Below are 21,845 nucleotides of genomic sequence, written 5' to 3' on the forward strand. Positions count from 1 at the left end.
TAAATCATTGTATGAAGGATCTAATGCCAATGCGAGGTCATTTCGTGAGCACATTCGGTCATACAATGCGTGTAATGCTTTTACAAGTCTTGGTGTTAATCCGGACATGCATGTATTGCATGGGGCGTGGTCCAATATCATTTGTTATACACGAAGGAATCTAGCTATTACATAATCAAAAATAGAAATAGAGATGCATTGATAACATTTCTTCTGTGCCGCAGCTGCTGTTCATTGCTCTTACTTTCAGCCATTACAAAATTTTATAAATTTACACCATTTACATTAAAAAACTGAAAAATAACATCATTTCCAATCAACAACAAGTTCTATGTACAACAAAAGAGTTGTGGGATAATACAACTCAGAATAACTTTTCTCCTCAAATCCTACAGTTTTCGCCCACCTTTAATTGGCACCTCTACTCTGTCCATAATCAATTATTTCTCAATTGATTTACATAAACACACAAAATATAACTGATAATGGATGTAAACTTGAAAAAATTAACACTTTTTTCATAGAAAGCAAGAAACCATTACTAAATGCTCAATCATAATTTATTAATAGTGTAGCCAAGTATCATTATCTAACGTGACAAATGAGATATACTAATTAATGATATTCATAGGAATCACATCAAAAATATTGTGAAACCCAATATAATATTCATATCTCATAGCTCAAAAGAAAATATAATATGCATATCTCATAGCTCTACATAGAATATGTGGATAACAATTACACAAACAAACTGGAAAAGACAAAGAACAACACACATACAAAATAAAGTAAAAACCAATATAATATTTATACCTCATAGATCCACATAGGTATTATAATTTTTATAATAATTTAATATAACGGCACCCGTTCATAGAACGGGTTCGAAAACTAGTGCTATTAAGTGTTTGAGTTTTTTTTTGGTGACTTATTAAGTGTTTGAGTTGAATTAGGAAACTGAAGGCATGAACGTAATTGAGTTTTTTCCACCAAAGAGCCAACATCCACGTGGCTTCACTCTCTCTTGTGAGAGTGCCACCTATTAAGCATGGTTCACCTACTCCCAAGTCCTAAATCTATCTATCTGTTGTGTTGTTGACTACTTGGCAAAATATCGTACATACCGATATTCATAATTCTAATTCAATATCGATATATTCATTTAAGCTAGCAACTATAAAAGGAGAAGCTTCAAACTTTGCTTTCAAGTTCAGATTTTTTTGAGTTGGGCTCTTTGTGGCGTGCCTACTGAAGGTTTTGTATATAAAAGGAATATATTTTTCTCTAGGTTTGAATTGATTTTCATATAGATTATTTTTGTGTTGTTTAAATCAATACGAGAGGTTACTTCTGTGTTTATATGAAATTGCCCGTCAAATATATTGAAAACACACGACCCCTTAGTCTCTTGCCACTTAGAACGACTTGTTTTTCGCTTATTTGAAGAAATTATGTATCAATAAACATTTATTTTTTTACAAGAATGCACTCCCACGTCAAGTAAGCCTGTGGCATACACGGTGTGGAACCTCCAACTTATATATCCATGGTGGGTTTAACCATGTGCTCGAAATATCCACCTATAGGCAGACCTTTATTCCATTAACCCCTTAAATTTACTTCATTCCCATATCTTTGTTGCTTATTATTCGTTTTTAAGCAAGATATGTAAGCTCACCTAAATAGTATGTAGAACATCTATGGTTCCAAATTCCTTTTCTAATAGTTGCTTTTTCTTCTCAGTTTCTGGCATTGACGGTTCGCGCTACTTAAGGATCAATGGAAATAAGTGTTGGGTCTCTGAAGGATGACAAACAAAATTCTGTTAAGGTACCCGACATAAAATCAATTTAAGTTTAATACTCGCACTGCATGTGATCTTGTTTGGGGTATCCACATTAATACACAAGGAACCTTGAATTCGTATGTACGCCTACGCAATATATACTGTCAGATAAGATAGGAGTTGGGACTGAATCTGGATCAGCGTCTGTCTCAACATTTAGATGCCTATTGTCAGACTTTAGATTCTTCAATCGTAAGCACCTTGAGAAAAAAAACTGGGTTAGTATTGTGCTGCAGTTCCATAATAGTGTAGGACTGTGGATCTATAGAATACTGCGTCCTACCTAGACTGGTTATCTGTTGCATTAGCTAAATAGTTTTTAAGAATCAATTACTTAGAACATAATTCTTTTTCTGCTAACAGCCTTTTTAATGCTTTGTCAGGAAGACAACACCAAATCAGTTGATCGTATTAGCGAATTACCACAGGACATTCTCTCTCTTGTATACTCTCATTTCTGACTATGAGAGATGCTGTCAAAACAAAGGTGTTATCTACGAAATGGAGATATCTTTATGCGTTCACATCCAATCTTCACTTTGATGAATTTTCTTTATTTGGTATCGAATATGACGAATTTTATCACGAGAAAGTATGGGAGGATAGATTCAAATTTGTAAGAGCAGTCGATCAGTTTTTGAAGTTGTGCACATGTCAGAAAATATGCTCCTTCAAGGTCTCTTGTTTCCTAACGAATGACTCTGCCTCTCATATTGACAGGTGGATCAGTTTTGCTGTTAGAATGCAGACTGAAAAACTTGATCTTGACCTTTTGTGCGTTTCTAAAGGTTGTGAACTCCCTATTACAAAATATCCCGATATATCTCGATATTTGGAGATATTTATTTATATTTCAGAAAAAAATATATAAATATCACGATATGTTAAGAGATATATACGACTGCAAATATCTACGATATTTTGACGATATTTGCGATATTTGTAATATTTGAGGATATTTGGAGATATTTAGCGATATTTTGTGTATATAACAATTTTATTTAATATTTACCATTATATTTTAAATAAATATAAATAATGTATCATGATATATCAAGAAATATCTACAATATCTATGATATTATCGATATTTTAGATATATCCACGATATTTGCATGTGAAACAATGTCAAATATTCCCAAAGAGAGGGATATATCCACGATACATATCCAGAAATTGAGTATCGATAAATATCCATATCCTGATATTTTGTACTATGGTGAGCTCTATAATTTTCCTTGTCATTTGCTTCCTCTAGTGAAGCGTCTCAGTTAAAGCATTTGAGCCTTCGTTCATGTGTGCTAATGCCTTCTTCTGATTTGTCAAATACCTTCAACTCCTTGAAAACCCTTGTTTTGGATGGTATACTTGTTGATCAAAGTGCTTTTGACAACATCCTTTCTGGTGGTAAAAATCTTCAATCTTTGAGGATTAAAAATTGTACGCTACCTGAGTCTTTTTTCATTTGTCGGAAATTCCCCTCTTTAAAGTCGCTGGTCCTGGAAGAATGTCAAAGAGCATATAATATTCAAATATCTTGTATTGATCTCATTACATTTGTGTATGTTGGAATGGTGGTAAAAAACTTAAGATTTGTTGGTGCTCCATCGGTTGAGAAAGTGCATCTTGGTATCGACTGTGCATTTGATATTGACACGAATTATATGTTCTGTTGTCTTGCAAAAGAGCTTCCTCATCTTCAAATATTGTCACTACGTTTGTTTGCCAATGAGGTGCTTAAAATGAAAAAAAAATGTCTCTAATTTTAAGTTTATAGTTGGCAATGATTTTATTTCAGTAACAATTAATTTTCCTCTTTTCTGTTCAGTTACAACCAATACCTCTGAACGTGAACAAATTCTGCCGGCTGAAAGAACTGGAGGTGACTATCTTTTTGAATGTGGATTTTGATCTGCTCTCTCTTATCCCCATTCTAAATGCTTCTCCATGTCTGCAGAAGTTTCATTTGGCCGTAAGTCATCTCAACATTGCTTTAATATTAGTTTTTGGTGAATCTATCTGAATAAGCGAAAACAACTTTATTTGTTTTCTATACTTTTTATTTATATCAAACTCTTATTTTATGCCACAATCAAATATTCCTTACAGTATGTGCTTTTGCCTATAATGAACATGTTGAGAATTATTATCGAAAAAAAAGGAAAGTGTTGAGAATTATAATTTCTTTTATGATTTCGAAGTCAGATAGTTTAGTGTGATGGATACCACCTAAAAACTTGTGGGCAGACCTATTTTTGTGTAATTTGCAAGGTTAACAAACTTTAGTGGGGAACCATAAATAGTTAGAACTTGTTTATATGACTAGCAAACACTAAGCACAACCTGGGTGGAGTGGAGCAACTCACCATGATGGCTTCCGAAACTAATGTAAAGTATAAACATCATCTGTATCGTCAATATCCGTGGTTCAAGTTTAGACACCAACTTTAAAGTTTAAAGTTGGTTAAAACATCCTACATACGTGGTAGTAATAGAGCCAGGCAATCACTATAACACTTGGTAGTAATAGAGCCAGAATAGACTTGCTTCTTGGTTGACTATAAAAAGATAACACAGAAATATGTTCATTCGTGGTAACTCTAAACTATTAATCTTCTAGGGTACCCTTAAAGTACAAAGTAGCAAACAATACATGAAACGGATTGCATCTTTGCATCAGAATGCACTGAAGCAAAATTCATGGTGAAAACCCTTTGGTTTATCACTTTATAGAACCGCTTAGTACAACACATCAAGCGATGGACACAATTTTTTAAAGCAAACTGCTAAAAGTAGTTCTTATTTAGCAGAGTTCTCAGCACATGCAACTGTCAGACTTTGATAACATGGATTAAAAAATAAAAAGGAGAAAAACTCAATAATATTAATCTGAATATCTGATTACGCCTAAATTGAAATTTGCAAGATCACTTTAGTATGAGTAAATTTCGATGGTCGTTTCTACACTGAAAAGCAGTGAATTCAAGAGTATTGGATGAAGAAGGGAATACAAGTCAGAACTGAAGTACTTTTTAAATTGTGTAGAGGATTTTTTTTTTGGATTATTTGTTTTTTTAGGACTAATAGCATCTCCAATGGGAGGTGTAAACCGTATAGAGTGGACTAATAACACAGAAATATGTTCATTCGTGGTAACTCTAAACTATTAATCTTCTAGGGTACCCTTAAAGGCTTAAAGTACAAAGTAGCAAACAATACATGAAACGGATTGCACCTTTGCATCAGAATGCACTGAAGCAAAATTCATGGTGAAAATTATCACTTTATAGAACCGCTTAATACAACACATCAAGCGATGGACACAATTTTTTAAAGCAAACTGGTAAAAGTAGTTCTTATTTAGCAGAGTTCTCAGCACATGCAACTGTCAGACTTTGATAACATGGATTAAAAAAAAAAAAAAAAGGAGAAAAACTCAATAATATTAATCTGATTACGCCTAAATTGTAATTTGCGAGATCACTTTAGTATGAGTAAATTTCGATGGCCGTTTCTACACTGAAAAGCAGTGAATTCAAGAGTATTGGATGAAGAAGGGAATACAAGTCAGAACTGAAGTACTTTTTAAATTGTGTAAGAGGAATTTTTTTTTTGGATTATTTGTATTTTTAGGACTAATGACATCTCCAATGAAGGTGTTGTTGGAGTTATCTCTCACATGAGGAGAGAAACGGAGCTGATTCGACGTTGGATATGTCGAGTCGCCCGACCCTCGGGGGGCGACTGGTGACTCGAGTGAAATTTGTGTTTTTTCGATATAAAAACAAGTTTCACAAGAAAGAAATTTGTTTTTTGATATAAAAACAAGATCAAGGTTTTGGAAAACCTAAGTCGAGGAAGACTAAGAACCGACAAAAAAACAAAAGAGAGAAACCAATCTTGAAAGCTATCAAGATTGAGAGATAACCTTTACTGGAGATACAACCTCAGAAAGAGATAAGAGTGATCTAGTAAGGTGAGAAGACCGAAAGGAGAGATTGTAATCTTCCTTCCCACTTTATAAAGATGGCTCTTGTGGAAGTAGGCATCATTGGCGAACCACGGTAAATCTTTGTTTTGTGGTTTGCCTTTCGCTTTGCATTATTATTTGTTGTTGTTGATAGTTGTTTAATGAGTTGGGCATGTTAGTATATCTTTGTAGTTGATATTTAGATTTTGTCCGGAGTTGAATTGTTTCCATATACGAGTTATCTGTGTAGTGGGGGAATCGATTAGTATTGGTATAATCCCCAACAAGTGGTATCAGAGCCAGGGTAGAATAGCCTAGGGTGTTATCCGAATCTTGGTCAGAAGGTGTTTGACGAAATTCCTGAGAGAAGATTTGAGGTTAAATAACTTGTAGAGATGGACCATTCCGTGAACACTCGCATGATGAGTCTGAATAGGAAAAACTACACCATCTGGAAAGCCAAGATGGAAGACTTGTTATATTGCAAGGACTTGGCACTTCCCATTGAGAATGAGGGAGTAAAACCGAAAAGAATCATGAGATGCCGATTTGAGTGGAAAAAGCTTGACAGAAAAGCGATTGGATACATTCGACAGTGGATTGACGACAATGTCTTTCACCATGTGTCCCAAGAGACTACAGCCTTCAGTCTGTGGAAGAAACTCGAAGACCTTTATGAGAGGAACTCGGGTGGAAACAAAGTGCTAGTCGTTAAGAAGTTTGCAGACACGAAGTACCAATAAGGTTATTCAATGTCTGAGCATCTTAATGAAGTACAGAATATCATCAATCAGATGCATTTGATGAAGATCAATTTGAGAGACGAAGTTGAGGCTTTGTTTCTATTAGGCTCTCTACTTGAAAGTTGGAAGACATTAGCAGTTTCTCTACACGGAGCAGCCAAGGATGGAATTGTTACCATGGAAATGGCTACCACGTCTTTGTTGAATGAGGAGACTAGAAGGAGTGCAAGAAGCGGCTCCTCACCTCGAGATCCTTTCACGAGAAACGGGGAAGAGGTAGAAACGAGAAAACCATCTCGTTCTAGAGGTGATGACAAAAGTAAATCTAGGGGTGAAGCTAGAACTCCCAAGGCGGAGAGGCAATGTTACTATTGTGCCTGAAAGGGCCACTTCCGGATATGAGTGCGAGGACGAAGAGGGATGAGAAGAATAAGCGTGTACATGAAGACATGGTGCGGATGAAACGGAAACACACGCAGAGATACTCACCGCACTAGTCGGCGACCTAGTGGGGAATCAGGTCGATTGTGGTGTGTGCTATCTTAGTACCTCATGTCATGGATCTGAGTGTGGGTGATAGATCTGAAGCATCCTATCACGTCACATCGCGCGGGGATTCTTCACTACCTACGTGGTGAATATGGTGAAGTAAGGATGGGTAATGATGGCATCTCGAAGATTATAGGCATGGAGATGTTCATGTAAAACCAATGTCGGCTACACCTTGACACTCAGGATGTAAGACATGTCTCGACATATACGGCTAAAGCCTAATTTCGGCTAGGGAAATTAGATGACGATGGCTTTGTAAACTCGCTTTGGTAGCGGGGTATGGAACCGAAAGCGAGGTTCCATCAGTAGCGACCAAAGGAAAGAAAACTTGCTCTCTTTACAAAACCACGGGCTAGTTTGTGTAAAGCGAAGCGAACGCGCGAAGAAGAAACTTCATCCGAATCGTGGCACAAGAGACCGCGGTCACATGGGCATAAAAGGGATGGAAGTTCTTGTTAAGCAAAAGGTCGCGGGCGGACATTAAAGGTACACATTTAAATACATGTATGTACTCATGCGGTAGGAAAGCAACACAGGTGTCTTTCCAAAGATTCCCGATCTCCACGTAAAAGGACAACATCCTTGAACTAGTGCAATACTGGACTTATGTGGTCCTATGAGAGTAAAGTCCCACCGGGAGCTTCGACTTCTTTATATTCATTGATGATCGTCCAAGAAAAAATATGGGCCTATAGTCGAAGACCAAGGATGAAGTACTTGGCATGTTTGAGAAATTCCACAAACATGGTGGAAAAAGAGACCGGGAAGTTGTTGAAGTGTATTCGCTCGGATAATGGGGGTGAGTACATCGGGCCATTTGAAGAGTATTACCGAGTCATGGGATTCGGTCATGAGCAAAACCGTTCCCGAAGACACCGCAACATAATGGAATAGTAGAGAGAATGAACCGTACCATTGTAGAGGATGAGATGCATGATATCTCACTCTAAGCTACCTAGAAGCTCTTGGGTAGAAGCAATCAATGTCTGTTAGTGCATGTGATCAACTGTCGCCAAGCAAAGCCTCTAAATAGTAATTATCCGAGAGAGTATGGTCGGCGAGATGTTGATTATGGATACTTGAGGATATTTGGGTGCGGGGCATTTGGCATATTCAGAAGGATGAGAGATCCAAACTTGATGACAAAGCCAAGCAATGCATTTTTAAGGTTATGGAGATGAAAAGTTTGGTTACAAACTCTATGATCCGATTAACAAGAAGGTAATCCGAAGTCGAGATGTTGTGTTCTTAGAATACCAAACCATAGCAGACTTTGAGGAGGGTGAAGAAGCTGAGGCTTTCACCAATGATCTTGTTGATTCGAACCGAAGTTCCTACTTGTGGAGCGTCGCGGAAGGCATTGAGAATGTAGAAAACCATGAGTTTGAAGCTCATGATGAGAATCTTATTGCTTTCATGATGGGATAGAACCTATTGGTATAGAAGATGCATATGAGATGCATGAACCACCACCGAGCAAAAGCGCGAAGTGCATCCTCCGAGGCACCGGCCAGATGGGGCAAGGAGGAGGTCCGATAGATGGAGGAGACTAACATTAACGGTATCCACCACATAATGCACGTCTACTATCGGATGGTGGAGAACCTATGTACTATCAAGAGGCACTTGAAGGTACAGACAAAGAAAAGTGGTTGAAGGTCATGCATGACGAGATGGATTCTTTGCATAAGAATCACACTTATGAGTTAGTTGAGAAACCCAGCGAGGGGAGAAAAGTTCTCAAGAATAAGTGGATATACAAAGTCAAGCATGAGGAGAACAATCCTCACCCAAGGCACAAAGCTTGCCTTGTTGTGAAGGGATTCGGTCAAAGGAAAGGGATTGACTTTGATGAGATTTTCTCTCCTATAGTGAAGATGACTTCTATCCGGGTGGTATTGGGTATGACCGCAAGTATGAACCTAGAGGTTGAGCAGCTAGATGTTAAGACAACTTTTCTTCATGGAGACCTTGAAGAAGATGTCTACATGGACGACCCGGAGGGTTTTTGAGGTCAAAGGCAAGGAGCACCTAGTATGCAAGTTCGATAAAGAGCTTGTATGGGTTGAAGCAAGCACCGAGACGATGGTACATAAAGTTTGACTCCTTTATGGCGAAGAAGCGATACAAGAAGTCCGCTTCCAATCATTGTGTGTTTGTTCGAGATTTCGGATGGGGATTTCATAGTGCTATTGGCGTATGTGGATGATATGTTGATAGTTGGCCCAAACATCAACAAGATATCCAAGTCGAAGAAAGACTTGAGTAAGTCCTTTGAGATGAAGAATTTGGGTCAAACAAAGCAAATACTTGGGGGGCGGATCACTCGTGACGAAAAAGTGGGAAGTTGTGGCTTTTCAAGAAAGCTACATTGAGAAGCGTGTTGAAGAGATTCAACATGGATCAAAGCCGAAGCCGGTCGGTTGTCCGCTTGGGTGGCCGTTCATGACCAAATAGATGTGTCCTAAAGGGTGAGCATGAGCGAGTCGGATGGAAAAGATTCCTTATGCATCCGCAGATGGGCGATTTGATGTATGCCATGGTGTGTACTAGGACCGGATATTGCTTTTCGCCGTTGGTGTTGTAAGCAAATTTTGTCAAACCGAGTAAAAAGAACATTGGGAAGGTGTTAAGTGGATATTGAGATATCTCGAGGGCACTTCCAAATCGTGTTTGTGCTTTGGTGGAAGTAAGCCCTTACTTGAAGGCTACTGCTAATCGACGCAGACATGGCGGTGATGTTGATTTCGATGAAGTCCACCTCAGGTTATCCGGGTTACTTTTGCGGGGGAGCGGTTTCTTGGCAATCTAAGTTGCAAAAGTGTGTTGCCCTCCCTCCACTACGAAGCCAAGTATATTGCAGCCATCGAGTGTTGCAAAGAGATGCTATGGATGAAGAGGTTTTTCGACGAACTAGGGCTAAAGCAGAAACAGTTTGTAGTTCTATGTGACAGTCAGAGCGCCATCCACTTGAGAAAGAATCCGAGTTTTCATTCTAGATCCAAGCACATACACGTGAGTTATCATTGGATTAAAGAAGTACTTGAAGACAAGCATTTGTGTATCGAGAAGATCCATACCGACAAGAACGGGTCGGATATGATGACCAAAGTCTTACCGAAAGGTAAGTTTGATATTTGTTGTGGCTACCGAATAGTAGCGCAGACTCCTCTGTTAATTTGGAAATTGCATGGAGGTATCCCCTCACCGCTGGGGGAGGGGAGATTGTTGAGTTATCCCTCACATGAGGAGAGAAACGAGTCGATTCGACGTTGGATATGTCGAGCGCCGCCGCCGCTTCGCAATAGGCGACCCTGCGCCCAAAGGCTGATTTTCGTGAAGCTTATTTTACAAGAATCGAAATTTGTTTTTTGATATAAAAACAAGATCAAGGTTTTGGAAAACCTAAGTCAGAAGATTAAGAACCAGACAAAAACAAAGAGAGAGAAACCAATCTTGAAAGCTATCAAGATTGAGAGATAACCTTTACAGATATACAACCCTGTAAAGAGATAAGAGTGATCTAGTAAGGTGAGAGACTGAAAGGAGAGATTGTAATCTTCCTTCCTACCTTATAAAGAACTGTCTCTTGTGGAAGTAGGCATCATTGGCCGAACCACGGTAAATCTTTGTTTTGTGGTTTGCCTTTACTGCTTTGCATTATTATTTGTTGTTGATAGTTGTTTAGTGAGTTGGGCATGTTAGTATAGGCTGTAGTTGATATTTAGATTTTGTCCGGAGTTGAATTGTTTCCATATACGAGTTATCTGTGTAGTGGGGAAATCGATTGGTATTGGTATAATCCCCAACAAGTGTAAACCGTATAGAGTGGAAATTTTACACTCCAAATATCAAAAACTCTCTCTAATAGGGGTGCTATTAGTGGCAGAGCTAGAAAAGTAAGTGAGAGTGAGCCAGCCCAGACAAAAACCAAGCATACAAAAAAAATAAAAATAAAAAAACATATATTATATATATTAATGTATTAGAAAAAAAAATCAAATCTAAACAAGTACTTGTTCGTAGTTGTTTTCGGTGGCATTCTTTTTCGTTATCCTTCTTCATTTTCTGGAAGTGTTGTAAGATCAATTCGGTACCAATGCTATTAAAAACTTCCTTTTCAATGTATGTTATTAAACAATCATTCAATCACTCATTTGTCATCCGATTGTGCAGACGATTCTTTATGATATTCATAGCAGAAAATGCCCTCTCCACAGTTGCAGTAGCAACAGATAAAATCAGTGCCAACTTAATCAACAAATAAACAAGTGGGTACACAATGTCTTTCTTCGTCTCAACCATTTTTTTGGCTAGGTCGCTAATTCCATTTACTTCACCAAACTTAGTATCGGAACGCACATCAATGATATAATTCTCAAGTTGATCCGCTAATTCCCTCTTATCTATCTCTGAAAAATCATCAGGATAAAGTCGAGCAAAACGGATAAGTTTTTGCTTATCGAAAGCAACAAACGATTCACTAGGATCAAGACATGTCATACAAAGAAGTAATTCTGTGTTTGTTTCATTAAACCGGTCATTTAACTCTTGAATTTGCAAATCAATACACTGATAGAATAATCCAACACAATAGTAATGTAAATTGGTGTTTCCTTCTGCTCTTTGTCGAGACCTCCCTCGAGCCATATACCTCTCTTTATATTTGGAACAACCACATCATGTTTGACACATAGTGAAGAAACTTCAGTCAGGAGACTATCCCACCCATCATCTCTCATCACCTGTAAGCATACCTTTGTTATTTTAACAAGAGTCATGACATTGACAATGTCTTGGTCTTCACGTTGCAAAGCCTTTGACAAATCATTGCTAATTCCTAGTATCGCTTTCATCAAATGCAAATTGAAGATAAATTCAAAAGACTGCACTGAATCTAATAATCCGTAAGCCTCACATCTTTGTTCCGAGCTTGAACCATTTTCCACTACATTATCAAGCACATCAACTACTGAACCATAAGTGGTTATCATGCCAAGAAGTGTATAATAGTGTGAACCCCATCAAGTGTCACCCGGATTGTTTAAGACTAGTCTCTTGATTCAACCTTTTTGCCACTTGAAATTTCTCCACTTTGTAACGCCAAGAACAACTTTAGCCTTCATTGCATCGCAAGAACATATCCCGGCCGCTACATGATGCTCCAACAGTATTTACCACATTAGAGAGAATACTAAAAAGGTTAGCGATTGACTCATGGTTCTTTGCAACTGCTACAAGGGATAACTGAAGCTGATGGGCAAAACAATAAACATAAAATGTAGACTCATTCTCCTTCATTACAAGTGCTTTTAGGCTACTCAAATAACCTTGCATATTGCTGGCCCCATCATACCCTTGTCCACGCAGTCTAGATATGCCCAACCCATGTTTGAAGAACAATTCATCGATTGCCTTTTTAAATGTTAATGCACTAGTTTCCTTAACACGCACAACTCCAAAAAATCTTTCAATCACGCAACATTTCTTATCGACATAACGCAAAACAATTGCCATTTGCTCCTTAATTGATATATCACGTGCTTCATCAACTAAAATAGCAAACAATGAATTTCCATAATATTTTAGAATAACATTTGTAGTTTCCACAGCAGCCGAATTCACAATATCTTTTTGGATATCAGGCGATGTCAATTTCCGATTTTTAGAAGCATTATCAAGAACTTTTTAATGACTTCGTTATGATCTTTCAGAAACCGTATAAATTCAAGAAAATTACCTTTATTGATCGACTCATCTGATTCAACATGACCACGAAAAGCTAAACCTTGTCTCAAAAGAAACCTAATGCAACCAGTTATTGCAGTTAGGTGTATTCGATAATCCCTTCGAACTTGGTCGATTTGCGTGAAGAAATGTCTCGATATCTTTGCTCTTGATTTAACAAAGTCTGTGCTGCCCTATAAGCAATATTATGAGCACTATTTGGTCCTCCAACGTGCTCCTTTAATTTGGTTTTTTTTTCCCAATTAGTAAACCCCCTGTGAGAAAAAACATCCCCACCTCCTTGTGCCCCCTTATTGGGTTTAAAGAAATAACAATATAGACAAAATGCGGCATCCTCGTGAATACTATATTCCAGCCAACTAAACTCCTCATACCACTCTTTCTGAAAGCGTCGGATTCTCTTGCTTCTTGTTCTTGGAGGAAAAACATGATTAGGCTAGCAAGGACCCCTAAGCAAATATGCTCTTCTCACCGAGTCTTGATCATTAGGATGATAATTTGAAATCTTTTTCCTCAGTGCAGGGTCTCCCTAAAGACTAGACAAGTCAAGTTCTTCACGTGGGTTGTTCAACACCACCATCCTCAATTTCTTGGTGACTTCGCTTTGAGGAGGATCCTACTTCAACACTGGCAACAGTATTTGTTTTATTAGGTGGTTGAGTGGGCAACAACTTTCCTTTGATCAAATACTTTAACATATCTATTTAAACAATTAAAATAAACCATTAATCAACTGAATTGAAATTGCACTAATTAAAATAAACTACCAATGTTATTATGATATTCACAAAATAAAATTAAATAAAAATATGTGGTTTAATAAATTCACAAAAAGAATACAAAAAAATTAAAAAACATAGTTTAGAAATCAACTCAATATGAAAAGATAAAAAATAAGAAAAGAAATTTAATAATATTATATTTACCTATAAAACTTTATAAATTATAAATAGATAATTAGAATAATAGAGAGAAAGGTGAAACTGTGGAAAAGTGGGTACCTACGTCGTGGCTTTTGCTTAAATTAAACTAGAGTAAGATATTTTTGTTTCAATTGTTTGGTTTCGGTTTGTGTGTCTGCTTTTAGTGACATCCCAGTTTAAATTAAAGAGGGACGTCATTTAAAGTGACGCCCGAGTTTAAAATCTATTTTTGTTTTACACTTCTCCATTGGGGAGTATAGAGTGTGGATATTTATAAACTATATAATAGTATACAATTAGAGGTATAAAATCCTAATGACACCTACGTGGAGCCTAGGTGGAGGTGTAAGTTTACACCCCCGAGGAGAAAGGGAATAGAGAAGGTGGAAAGCCTTTATTTAAAAAAAAAAACAATTAAGGGTGCCTTATTTTGTTAAGGCATCTCTAATGGGAGGGGTGTAAAATTACACCTCCATATGGGTGCCACTTAGGTGCCATTAGGATTTTACAACTCCAATTATAAATTATGGTAGAGTCCATAAATATCCACTCTTTATTGTTCTTAATTGAGAAGTGTAAAAAAATTCAATTTTAAAATCAAACGTCCTTCTTTAAATTAAACTCGGACATCACTTTAAGTAACGTCCGAGTTTAAAATTTTCAAATTGTGACTTTAGAAATAGATAGGGACGACACTTTAAGTGACATCCAAATGTTTTTTTACTCAGACGTCTATTCAAGTGTCGCTCAGGCTTTTTATTAGTTGATAGCGAAAAAGAGAATTTCTCACCCTCTCTATCAACTAATACTTTATTACCTACGGTATAACACCTCATTAAAAAGAGTTTTTTGATATCTGGGGTGTAAAATTTCCACTCTATAAGGTTTACACCCCCATTAGAGATGCTATTAGGCATGGGTAACAAAGAAGTGAAATGCCTCTCCAAGTTTTTAAGTGGAATTCTATTAGTAATTAAGTATGTTTTAGTTAGGAATTTGAAATTCTAAGGAACAATCTGAGCCGTTATTTTTCATATTCTCTCACAATCCTGCCCTCTCAACGGCCTTACCATTTTTTTTCAAAAAACTTCCCTCCCAGACCAAGCTAAAATTTAAGATAGATTCAGGGAACTTCGAAATTCATACTTTTTATTGGTGGGGTTTGATGATTCTCTAAAGTACGGACTCCAATAAAAAGAAATACAAAAATCCCTCCTGCAAAAACGAGGTAGTACGCCGTATGGACTCAAAATATCACCGATATATATCGGTATTTTGGTACACCGACATCGATATTTTCGATATATATCCACCGAATATCGAATTATTTTTTTCTCGATATATATTAGAATTTCAGATATAACGATATATATCGACTGATATATATGATATATACGATATAAATTGTTGACTTTGATCGATATTGTTGACTTTGACCAAATATTGTTGACTTTGATCGATATATTGTTGATATTTCCGATATAATAGACGATATTTTTTATATAATTGACGATATTTCTAATATATCAACATACAAAACAAAATTTTGATTAGTCACAAAAAAAATAGATATATATGATATTTATGATATATCCGATATATATCAGTTTTTTTAGGTACACGGATATATTTATCGATATTGATATTTTGAGCCTTGGTACGCCATAAGAGTTAATTTGGTAACAGGTGGCAGGTGGTGGTCTTAAGAGAGCTATCACCTGCCATGTAGAGGTGTATTTGCAACAAAAAGTGAACATTTCTTGTCAATGCAATTTCTTTCTTGAATAATGCCATGTTTCCTGTTTTGATGACAGCTACGAGGTGGAAATACCTTCCCAGTGGTGGGCAGGGAGTATCCAAAGCAGTTATATCATAAACTAAAAGAAGTCAAGATATGTGGGTTTGCTGACTGTTGCAATGCATTGGAACTAGCTATTTATATGCTGAGTAGTGCGATTAGACTACACAGAATGATTATCAACGTTGCAAAAATGTGGAATACTCTACCATCGCATGAATTGGAAAAGCAGCAGGTGCATGGATTGCTCTCGAAGGAGAACCCAAATGTGGAATTAGTTGTTTCTTAATCCTAAACATCGTGTTTTTCGTATTTTATAACTTCTATTTATTTATGTAATAACTTATATTTATTTATTGAGAATTGTCGACGAGGATAAACAATTTAATATTTGTCTTTGTAGAGCTTGTATTTTACATCTTTATTTATGTTGAATTCCTTTCATCTTATTACGTAGTTAGTTCTGAAATCTCACTTCAAAAAGGTTTGGTTTGAATTAAGGTAACTGCTTCACGTTTGGAACATATGAAATTGATTGAGGTCGGAAGTATTTTGTGTAGGGTGTTCTCAGAGTAAATTATGTAGTGGTGAATTTTCATAAAGCACTTTTCTCATAACTCTCTGACAAGCTGAGCATACTGAACTGACAAGCGAAACTTGGTTCTGTCTACATTGTGGTGCTATCCTTTTCTTGTTTATTGGTCTTTCATCATTCAATCTAAGATAATTTCTAAACTAGTGATAGTTTAACTGCTAAGTATATATAGATGAACTGATTAGGTTGAGCTTCAATGACAAATAATTCACCCATATCAATTTTAAAAAAATATAAAAAATATATATATATTGACCAATTAGCAAAAGATCATTGACAATTTAAAAATCTTTTGACAAAAGCATCGAGGTCAGCTTCAGAAGATCCACCTTGCGACAATGCTTGTCTACAAGAATCTTTGAGTTCAGTGGCTCGTCTCCTCATCTCTCCACTAAAATCTCCATCCAACTCCATAAACATCTGTACAATCTTAGATATTTCTTTGCTATCGATCACATTATCTGTTGCAACATCCTTAACATTCATTCCAATTTTCCAGTCACCCACAATTAGTTTCCTATTAAGTTTTTGATCATAAGATATAGGGAAGGTAAGCATGGGTACCCCTGCGAAAACACCTTCTAAAGTTGAATTCCATCCACAATGAGTCCAAAATCCCCCAACAGAAGGATGACATAAGACCTTCAACTGGTCACACCAAGGCAATACTAGTCCCTTCTCACCACAAGCCTCTTGTATATGTGAAGTGTCTCCTCTTGCCACCCACAAACACCTAACACCACTTGCGCATACCCCTTCAATGATCTCATCCATTTGTTCTTTCGATACTGATAAGAAACTGCCCAAAGAAATGTACAATATAGAATTTTGAGGTTGTGAGTCTAGCCATTTGAAGTAGTCGTCCATGTTACTATTCGGCATGGAATCCATTGCTGTGTGAGGGATTAAGGGGCCTACAGAGTAGACTGGGCATGGAAGTGTCGCCTTTAAATTGTCAATAACTTTGCGTTCAAGCTCATAAAAGGATGTGAACATTATGCATTGTGCTTTCTGTATCCAAGAGAAGGCTTCCAAGAGTCGACACAAAATTTGTTTGTTAGACCCGGAAATGGCTGCTGGGAGGTCTGCTAAACGCGTTGATGAGATTCCGGGAATGTAGTCTATGACCTCATTTCCTCGTTCTGCAAAAAAATAATTGGGAATCAATTACGAAGTATTTTCTATGAACAAAAGAAAGGAAATTTTTTCACACCACAGCTTGGACAGCATTTCACTCAAATGCATCAAACCATCAACACAATGCACTTAGTCATTGAGACAAGTAAAAAATTCAAGCCTCAAACAGCGAAGCTATCGCACAATTATCATTATATTTTAGTATTAATGAACCATCACATAGTACTACCCAAGTTGAATAGCAGTCCCTGGCAGCCTGGCAAGACAAGGTGTACCCTAATAAGACACCAATGAAACCATAATACGAATGACAAAATTATGCTTACACACTGAAATGGATGCATAGTCCTATAAGTTTACATTGACGACAAATTGGATTCGTAATCTTAATCTTATCTAAAGGTTGGACTTCAGTACAAAAAAGTTAGTTTTGGCTGGCGGTAAAGGTACAAATTAAATTCGACCTGTTTGTACATCAAGCTATGATCTAATCGTTGAATGGATGCGGCCCATCAAGTATATTGCTTTGGGCATTTCAAACTTTCAAAGTAATGATCTCCATAAATAAAATCTTGCTACTGATAATCTAATATTGGTTCGGATATTGATCAAATAATTGAATCTTTGTACCTGACAAATCAACAGGGAAATGGCCGTTATGTTTGAGAAGATCGAAATAATAGTAGATGGAAAATACCGAAGGCGACATCGGCCATAAAGTCACCACGGGTATATCCTTCTTGTTACCTAGAGCTACTGCCCACGACAAAAATAAATCGGTTATTATAGCCGATACTGGTTGATCAAGTCGGTCTAGTACCCGCTCGACCGGCTCTTCCATCTTACTAAATACAGCTTCGATGAATTCTTGGAAGTTAGCAGCCCGAACCAGCTCAGAAGGTATAACATTTGGGATTGATTGGAAGATTATTGATGGTGGCATTTGATTTGAGCCTATGAAACCAAGCCATTCTTCCGTTACTATAACTGTGATGTACATGTTGGAGTTTCTGGATGCTAGAAGTTTACATAGGTTCATCATTGGATTGATATGCCCTCGACCTGGGTAAGGTATAGCTACTACATGGCAACAAGGAGTGCAACTGGAGATGCTGTTCATGTCGTCGAAATCAATTGAATACAAGATGAAGGACAATGTTAAGCTAGCACTTTGTGCTTACAGACTAGTAGTGTGTTAGCAGTGAAGGTGTGTAGTGAATCTGGAAAAGAAGACAATGAGTACAGACTGGTTCTATAGATATAAGTAGCATCTTCATTTTGTGTAACCAATTTATTTAGGCTAAATCTACCCTGCGCAAGGCGTACCATACGCTGTGAATTCTGGGCCACTCATGCCAGGGGTGCGTGTGTATTGGACGGCTGAAGTACTGAATCCAACAGCCCATATTACTTGCGCACGATACAGCTCGCGCACTGAAGACCAGCTCATTTATTTATTGTCTAAAGTAGGGAAATTTGCAAGGCTGTTAACAGCCAACCTTTTAAGCTTTGCTATGTGGGGGCGCAACAAGATGGCCCAATAGAGTGATTTTTTGCTCCAACGGGATTTGCTCCATGAGAAACAGAACCAACCACTAAAAAGAGATTGACAGTTATAAAATTCTTTCTTTAGAACAAATTTTCTAATTTGCTCCCACTAAAAAAAAAATTATTGTAAAATATATAAGAGTTCTTCCCATCCTTAGCTAAAGATTTTTTTTTTATCGTTTTTAGTTTGAAAGAAGTGTCACTAGTTCAGTACTTCAAGTTTCTTTTTTTTTTTTTTTTTCTAACAATTAAGACCAAAAACTAGATTTTGTAACTTTTTTTTTTTTTTTTTTTTTTTTGGAAATTTGATTACACCTATGAAGAGAATCTTATTTTACAAATTTGTGGATGAATGAAACTGAAGTATATCATCAAGAAAAAAATATATATGAAGCTGTGTGTTGACTGTTGAGTGAGTGAGTCTGTGTGTTGCCGGAGGTAATGTAGACTGGTCGAGAAATGATTAAATGGCGAGGCAGTATGGGTCGAATTTCCAATCAGGCTCCGGATTAGTCGAGGTGCACGGCCCATACACCCGGTTAGCCAATATATATATATATATACTAGTTGAGAAATGATTATAGGGTATCACAGGCAAATCTCACCACGCACCTTTCTAACCTAACGAATAATTTGGCACCTTTGCTACCTAATGAATAATTTACCAAGTACATTAGTATGCCTTGTCACCAACTCACCTTTCGCCCTGAACACGAAAAAGCTTTTTGATAGTATATCTTTTTTTTTGGTAAAGTTTTGATAGTATATCTCATTATCTCAATCTTGATCCAAAAATTAAATTGTAATATTTCTTGCACTATTTTTCCGAATAGTAGGGGCTTAGGGCAATGTTGTGAATCTGCGATACACTACAAATATCGTGATATGACGAAAAATTAGCTGAATAAATTTGGCATACATTGACACCAAAATTCTATAGCAACTGAATGTTTTGAACCGAATTTGTGAACACACTGACGTGGCACTCATCAGGCAGGGGGTACGTGTGTATTGGTCAAAGAAGTACTGAAAATCAAGGTCTCTCTGCTTGCCACGTCAGTGTGTTCACAAATTCGATTCAAAAGTGTGAGTTGCTGTAGAAACACTCTACATTGATATCAACACTTCTAATGGGCAGAAAAGATTGCAAGATTGATTGTTTTGACCATAGGAACTGCTGAGTTCCCAGATCAGATACCGTGATCAGTTGCTCTATACTATGTGTGTGTATATTTAAGTGCACCCTAAACTATATTCAACAAGAAAGCAATCAATCTTAACCAATTTCGTCACAACCTCCTGTCCCACAATATCACTGAACATGGCAGCCATAGGGTTAAGAATGACTTTGTAACCAAATGCAAAATCCCCCAGTAGGTCTCTGTTATTCTTCACTAGACTTTCCATCCCCTTAACTCTCATCAGGGGCGATCCTGAGTTGACGGGGCCTAGTCGAATTCCTAAAGCAAAAGCCTAATTTTACACCGGATAAATTAAAACTTAAAAAAAAAAATAGATTTTTAGGTGGATTACTATGGCTGGTAATGCTGCTATTAAAGAAGCTTGGGTTGTTGAATATGGTAATAGTGTGTTAAATTTATAAATGTGTGTCAAATGGACTTATAGTTTGGGGCCCTTTTTTGGGTCAAAATTTGGAGGCCCTAGACCCCTGCTTGTGTGGACAACCTCAGGGCCGCCCCTGCTCTTATGTATATCATCATCCACACGTGTAAGCATCGCAGCGTCTTTCTCTGACCTCTCAAGGACACAATTCCATAGATACTTGAACTTATCCAGTGCTTGAAATCCCAGGTGCAAAATTGGAGTCATTGTTAAGAAGTAAATCACCGGGATCCCTGAACACTTCTCTCAAAGGCTTGAAGTGCAAAATTTTAGCTTTTTTCACTTATATCCATATTTCGTGATTCCGAACGAAACTCCGGAATTCCACCCGGAATTTCGGTTTTTCAAAAAAACGGAATTCCAAATATAGAGTCAAAATATCCAAAATTCGAAATCATCTGAAATTCCGAATGTAATAAAGGTCGAAATTCAATGAATTTTGGTTTTTAAATTTGTCGGAATTTCAAAAATTCCGAAATTCCGAACTATGCTTCTATCACAATACGCCTCTGACATATGCTCCATAGCTTCTGATATCTTCATATAGAACAAATGAGCAGGGCAGATTGAAACATCCACCAATTTGGCATTACCATCGCGTGTGTGTGTGTTTTTTTTGGCAAGCTTATTTTAAATGAGATTAGTAACTCTTTAATGCTAGTGGGGTTCAACTCCCAGACCTTTGGTATCATCACCCAAATGTTTTACCAACTTTGCTAGTTTGAGCCACTCCCTCCATACGTCATCCAAGATAATGGCTTGACATGGACAATGGGACAGATACATAGATTGATATAGGAGGTGTGTGTGGGAGTCGCAACCCCTTGAGATTAGAAAATCTCTACTACCACGTAACTAATTTGCCTACAAAAATATTCTACTATAAGGACTCGCACCGCTTAATTATTTTAGCAAATTTCCACACCCCCAAAATTTTGACAACAACTATAGTGAGAATATAACCAACAAAAAAAATAGTATGAAAAGAGACTAATAAAAAACATTCTAATAATCCAATTTTTTTTTTTACTTCTCTTTTTGCCCTTACAAAATTATCATTTATAATTTATTTTGAGTCCAAAACCATTAAAGAGTGACAAATGTGTTTTTGAATTTTTGATAGATTAATGAGACTAAAACAAATAGCTAAATGCTTAAAGCCAAACCGGACAGTTTTTCTAATTCTAATCACCCATAACAAACCCATAAGCTCTCGTTCCGTTCTTTCACTCTCAATTCTTAAACAAACATAAATAAAAAAAAAAAATTAAAAAAAAATTAAAAAAAAAAAAAAAAAAAAAAAAAAAAAAAACAGAAAGGACTTGCGGTGCAACAAGATATTCGTTATCATTATCAATA

At 36.9% G+C, this 21,845-nt stretch overlaps 2 protein-coding genes across 4 annotated transcripts; one reads left to right on the forward strand and one right to left on the reverse strand.

The window, feature by feature from the left end:
- Positions 1-1,613: 1,613 nt before the first annotated feature.
- On the forward strand, positions 1,614-15,985 carry LOC147489985 (uncharacterized). Of its 3 annotated transcripts, none has more exons than XM_086571734.1 (5): positions 1,614-1,671; positions 1,747-1,833; positions 2,233-2,637; positions 3,678-3,821; positions 15,600-15,985. In XM_086571734.1, exons 3-5 carry the CDS (start codon positions 2,545-2,547, stop codon positions 15,870-15,872), a joined length of 510 nt encoding a protein of 169 aa, XP_086427860.1. In that variant the 5' UTR covers positions 1,614-1,671; positions 1,747-1,833; positions 2,233-2,544; the 3' UTR covers positions 15,873-15,985. The 3 variants fall into 3 exon arrangements, 2 of the variants coding, with proteins under 2 accessions (XP_086427860.1, XP_086427859.1); XR_015201571.1 differs by lacking the exon at positions 1,614-1,671 and having other exon boundaries at positions 1,685-1,833; positions 2,233-2,465; positions 2,570-2,637; XM_086571733.1 differs by lacking the exons at positions 1,614-1,671; positions 1,747-1,833; positions 2,233-2,637 and adding an exon at positions 3,075-3,582.
- Positions 15,986-16,322: 337 nt separating this feature from the next.
- LOC147489986 (UDP-glycosyltransferase 87A1-like) lies at positions 16,323-18,571 on the reverse strand. The gene is made up of 2 exons (XM_086574892.1): positions 17,946-18,571; positions 16,323-17,320 (listed from the first exon to the last, which is right to left on the reverse strand). Exons 1-2 carry the CDS (start codon positions 18,433-18,435, stop codon positions 16,449-16,451), a joined length of 1,362 nt encoding a protein of 453 aa, XP_086431018.1. The 5' UTR covers positions 18,436-18,571; the 3' UTR covers positions 16,323-16,448.
- Positions 18,572-21,845: the final 3,274 nt, after the last annotated feature.

Source organism: Coptis chinensis, chromosome 7 (assembly GCF_015680905.1).
Source record: "Coptis chinensis isolate HL-2020 chromosome 7, ASM1568090v1, whole genome shotgun sequence".
NCBI lineage: Eukaryota > Viridiplantae > Streptophyta > Magnoliopsida > Ranunculales > Ranunculaceae > Coptis > Coptis chinensis.

Coding starts and splice junctions, on each gene's coding strand:
- LOC147489985 (XM_086571733.1), top strand. CDS start 3,154: ATGCCTTCTTCTGATTTGTCAAATACCTTCAACTCCTTGAAAACCCTT. Junction 3,583..3,677: donor TACGTTTGTTTGCCAATGAG/GTGCTTAAAATG, acceptor TTTTCTGTTCAG/TTACAACCAATACCTCTGAA. Junction 3,822..15,599: donor TGCAGAAGTTTCATTTGGCC/GTAAGTCATCTC, acceptor TTTTGATGACAG/CTACGAGGTGGAAATACCTT.
- LOC147489986 (XM_086574892.1), bottom strand. CDS start 18,435: ATGAACAGCATCTCCAGTTGCACTCCTTGTTGCCATGTAGTAGCTATA. Junction 17,321..17,945: donor TTTCCCTGTTGATTTGTCAG/GTACAAAGATTC, acceptor ATTTTTTTGCAG/AACGAGGAAATGAGGTCATA.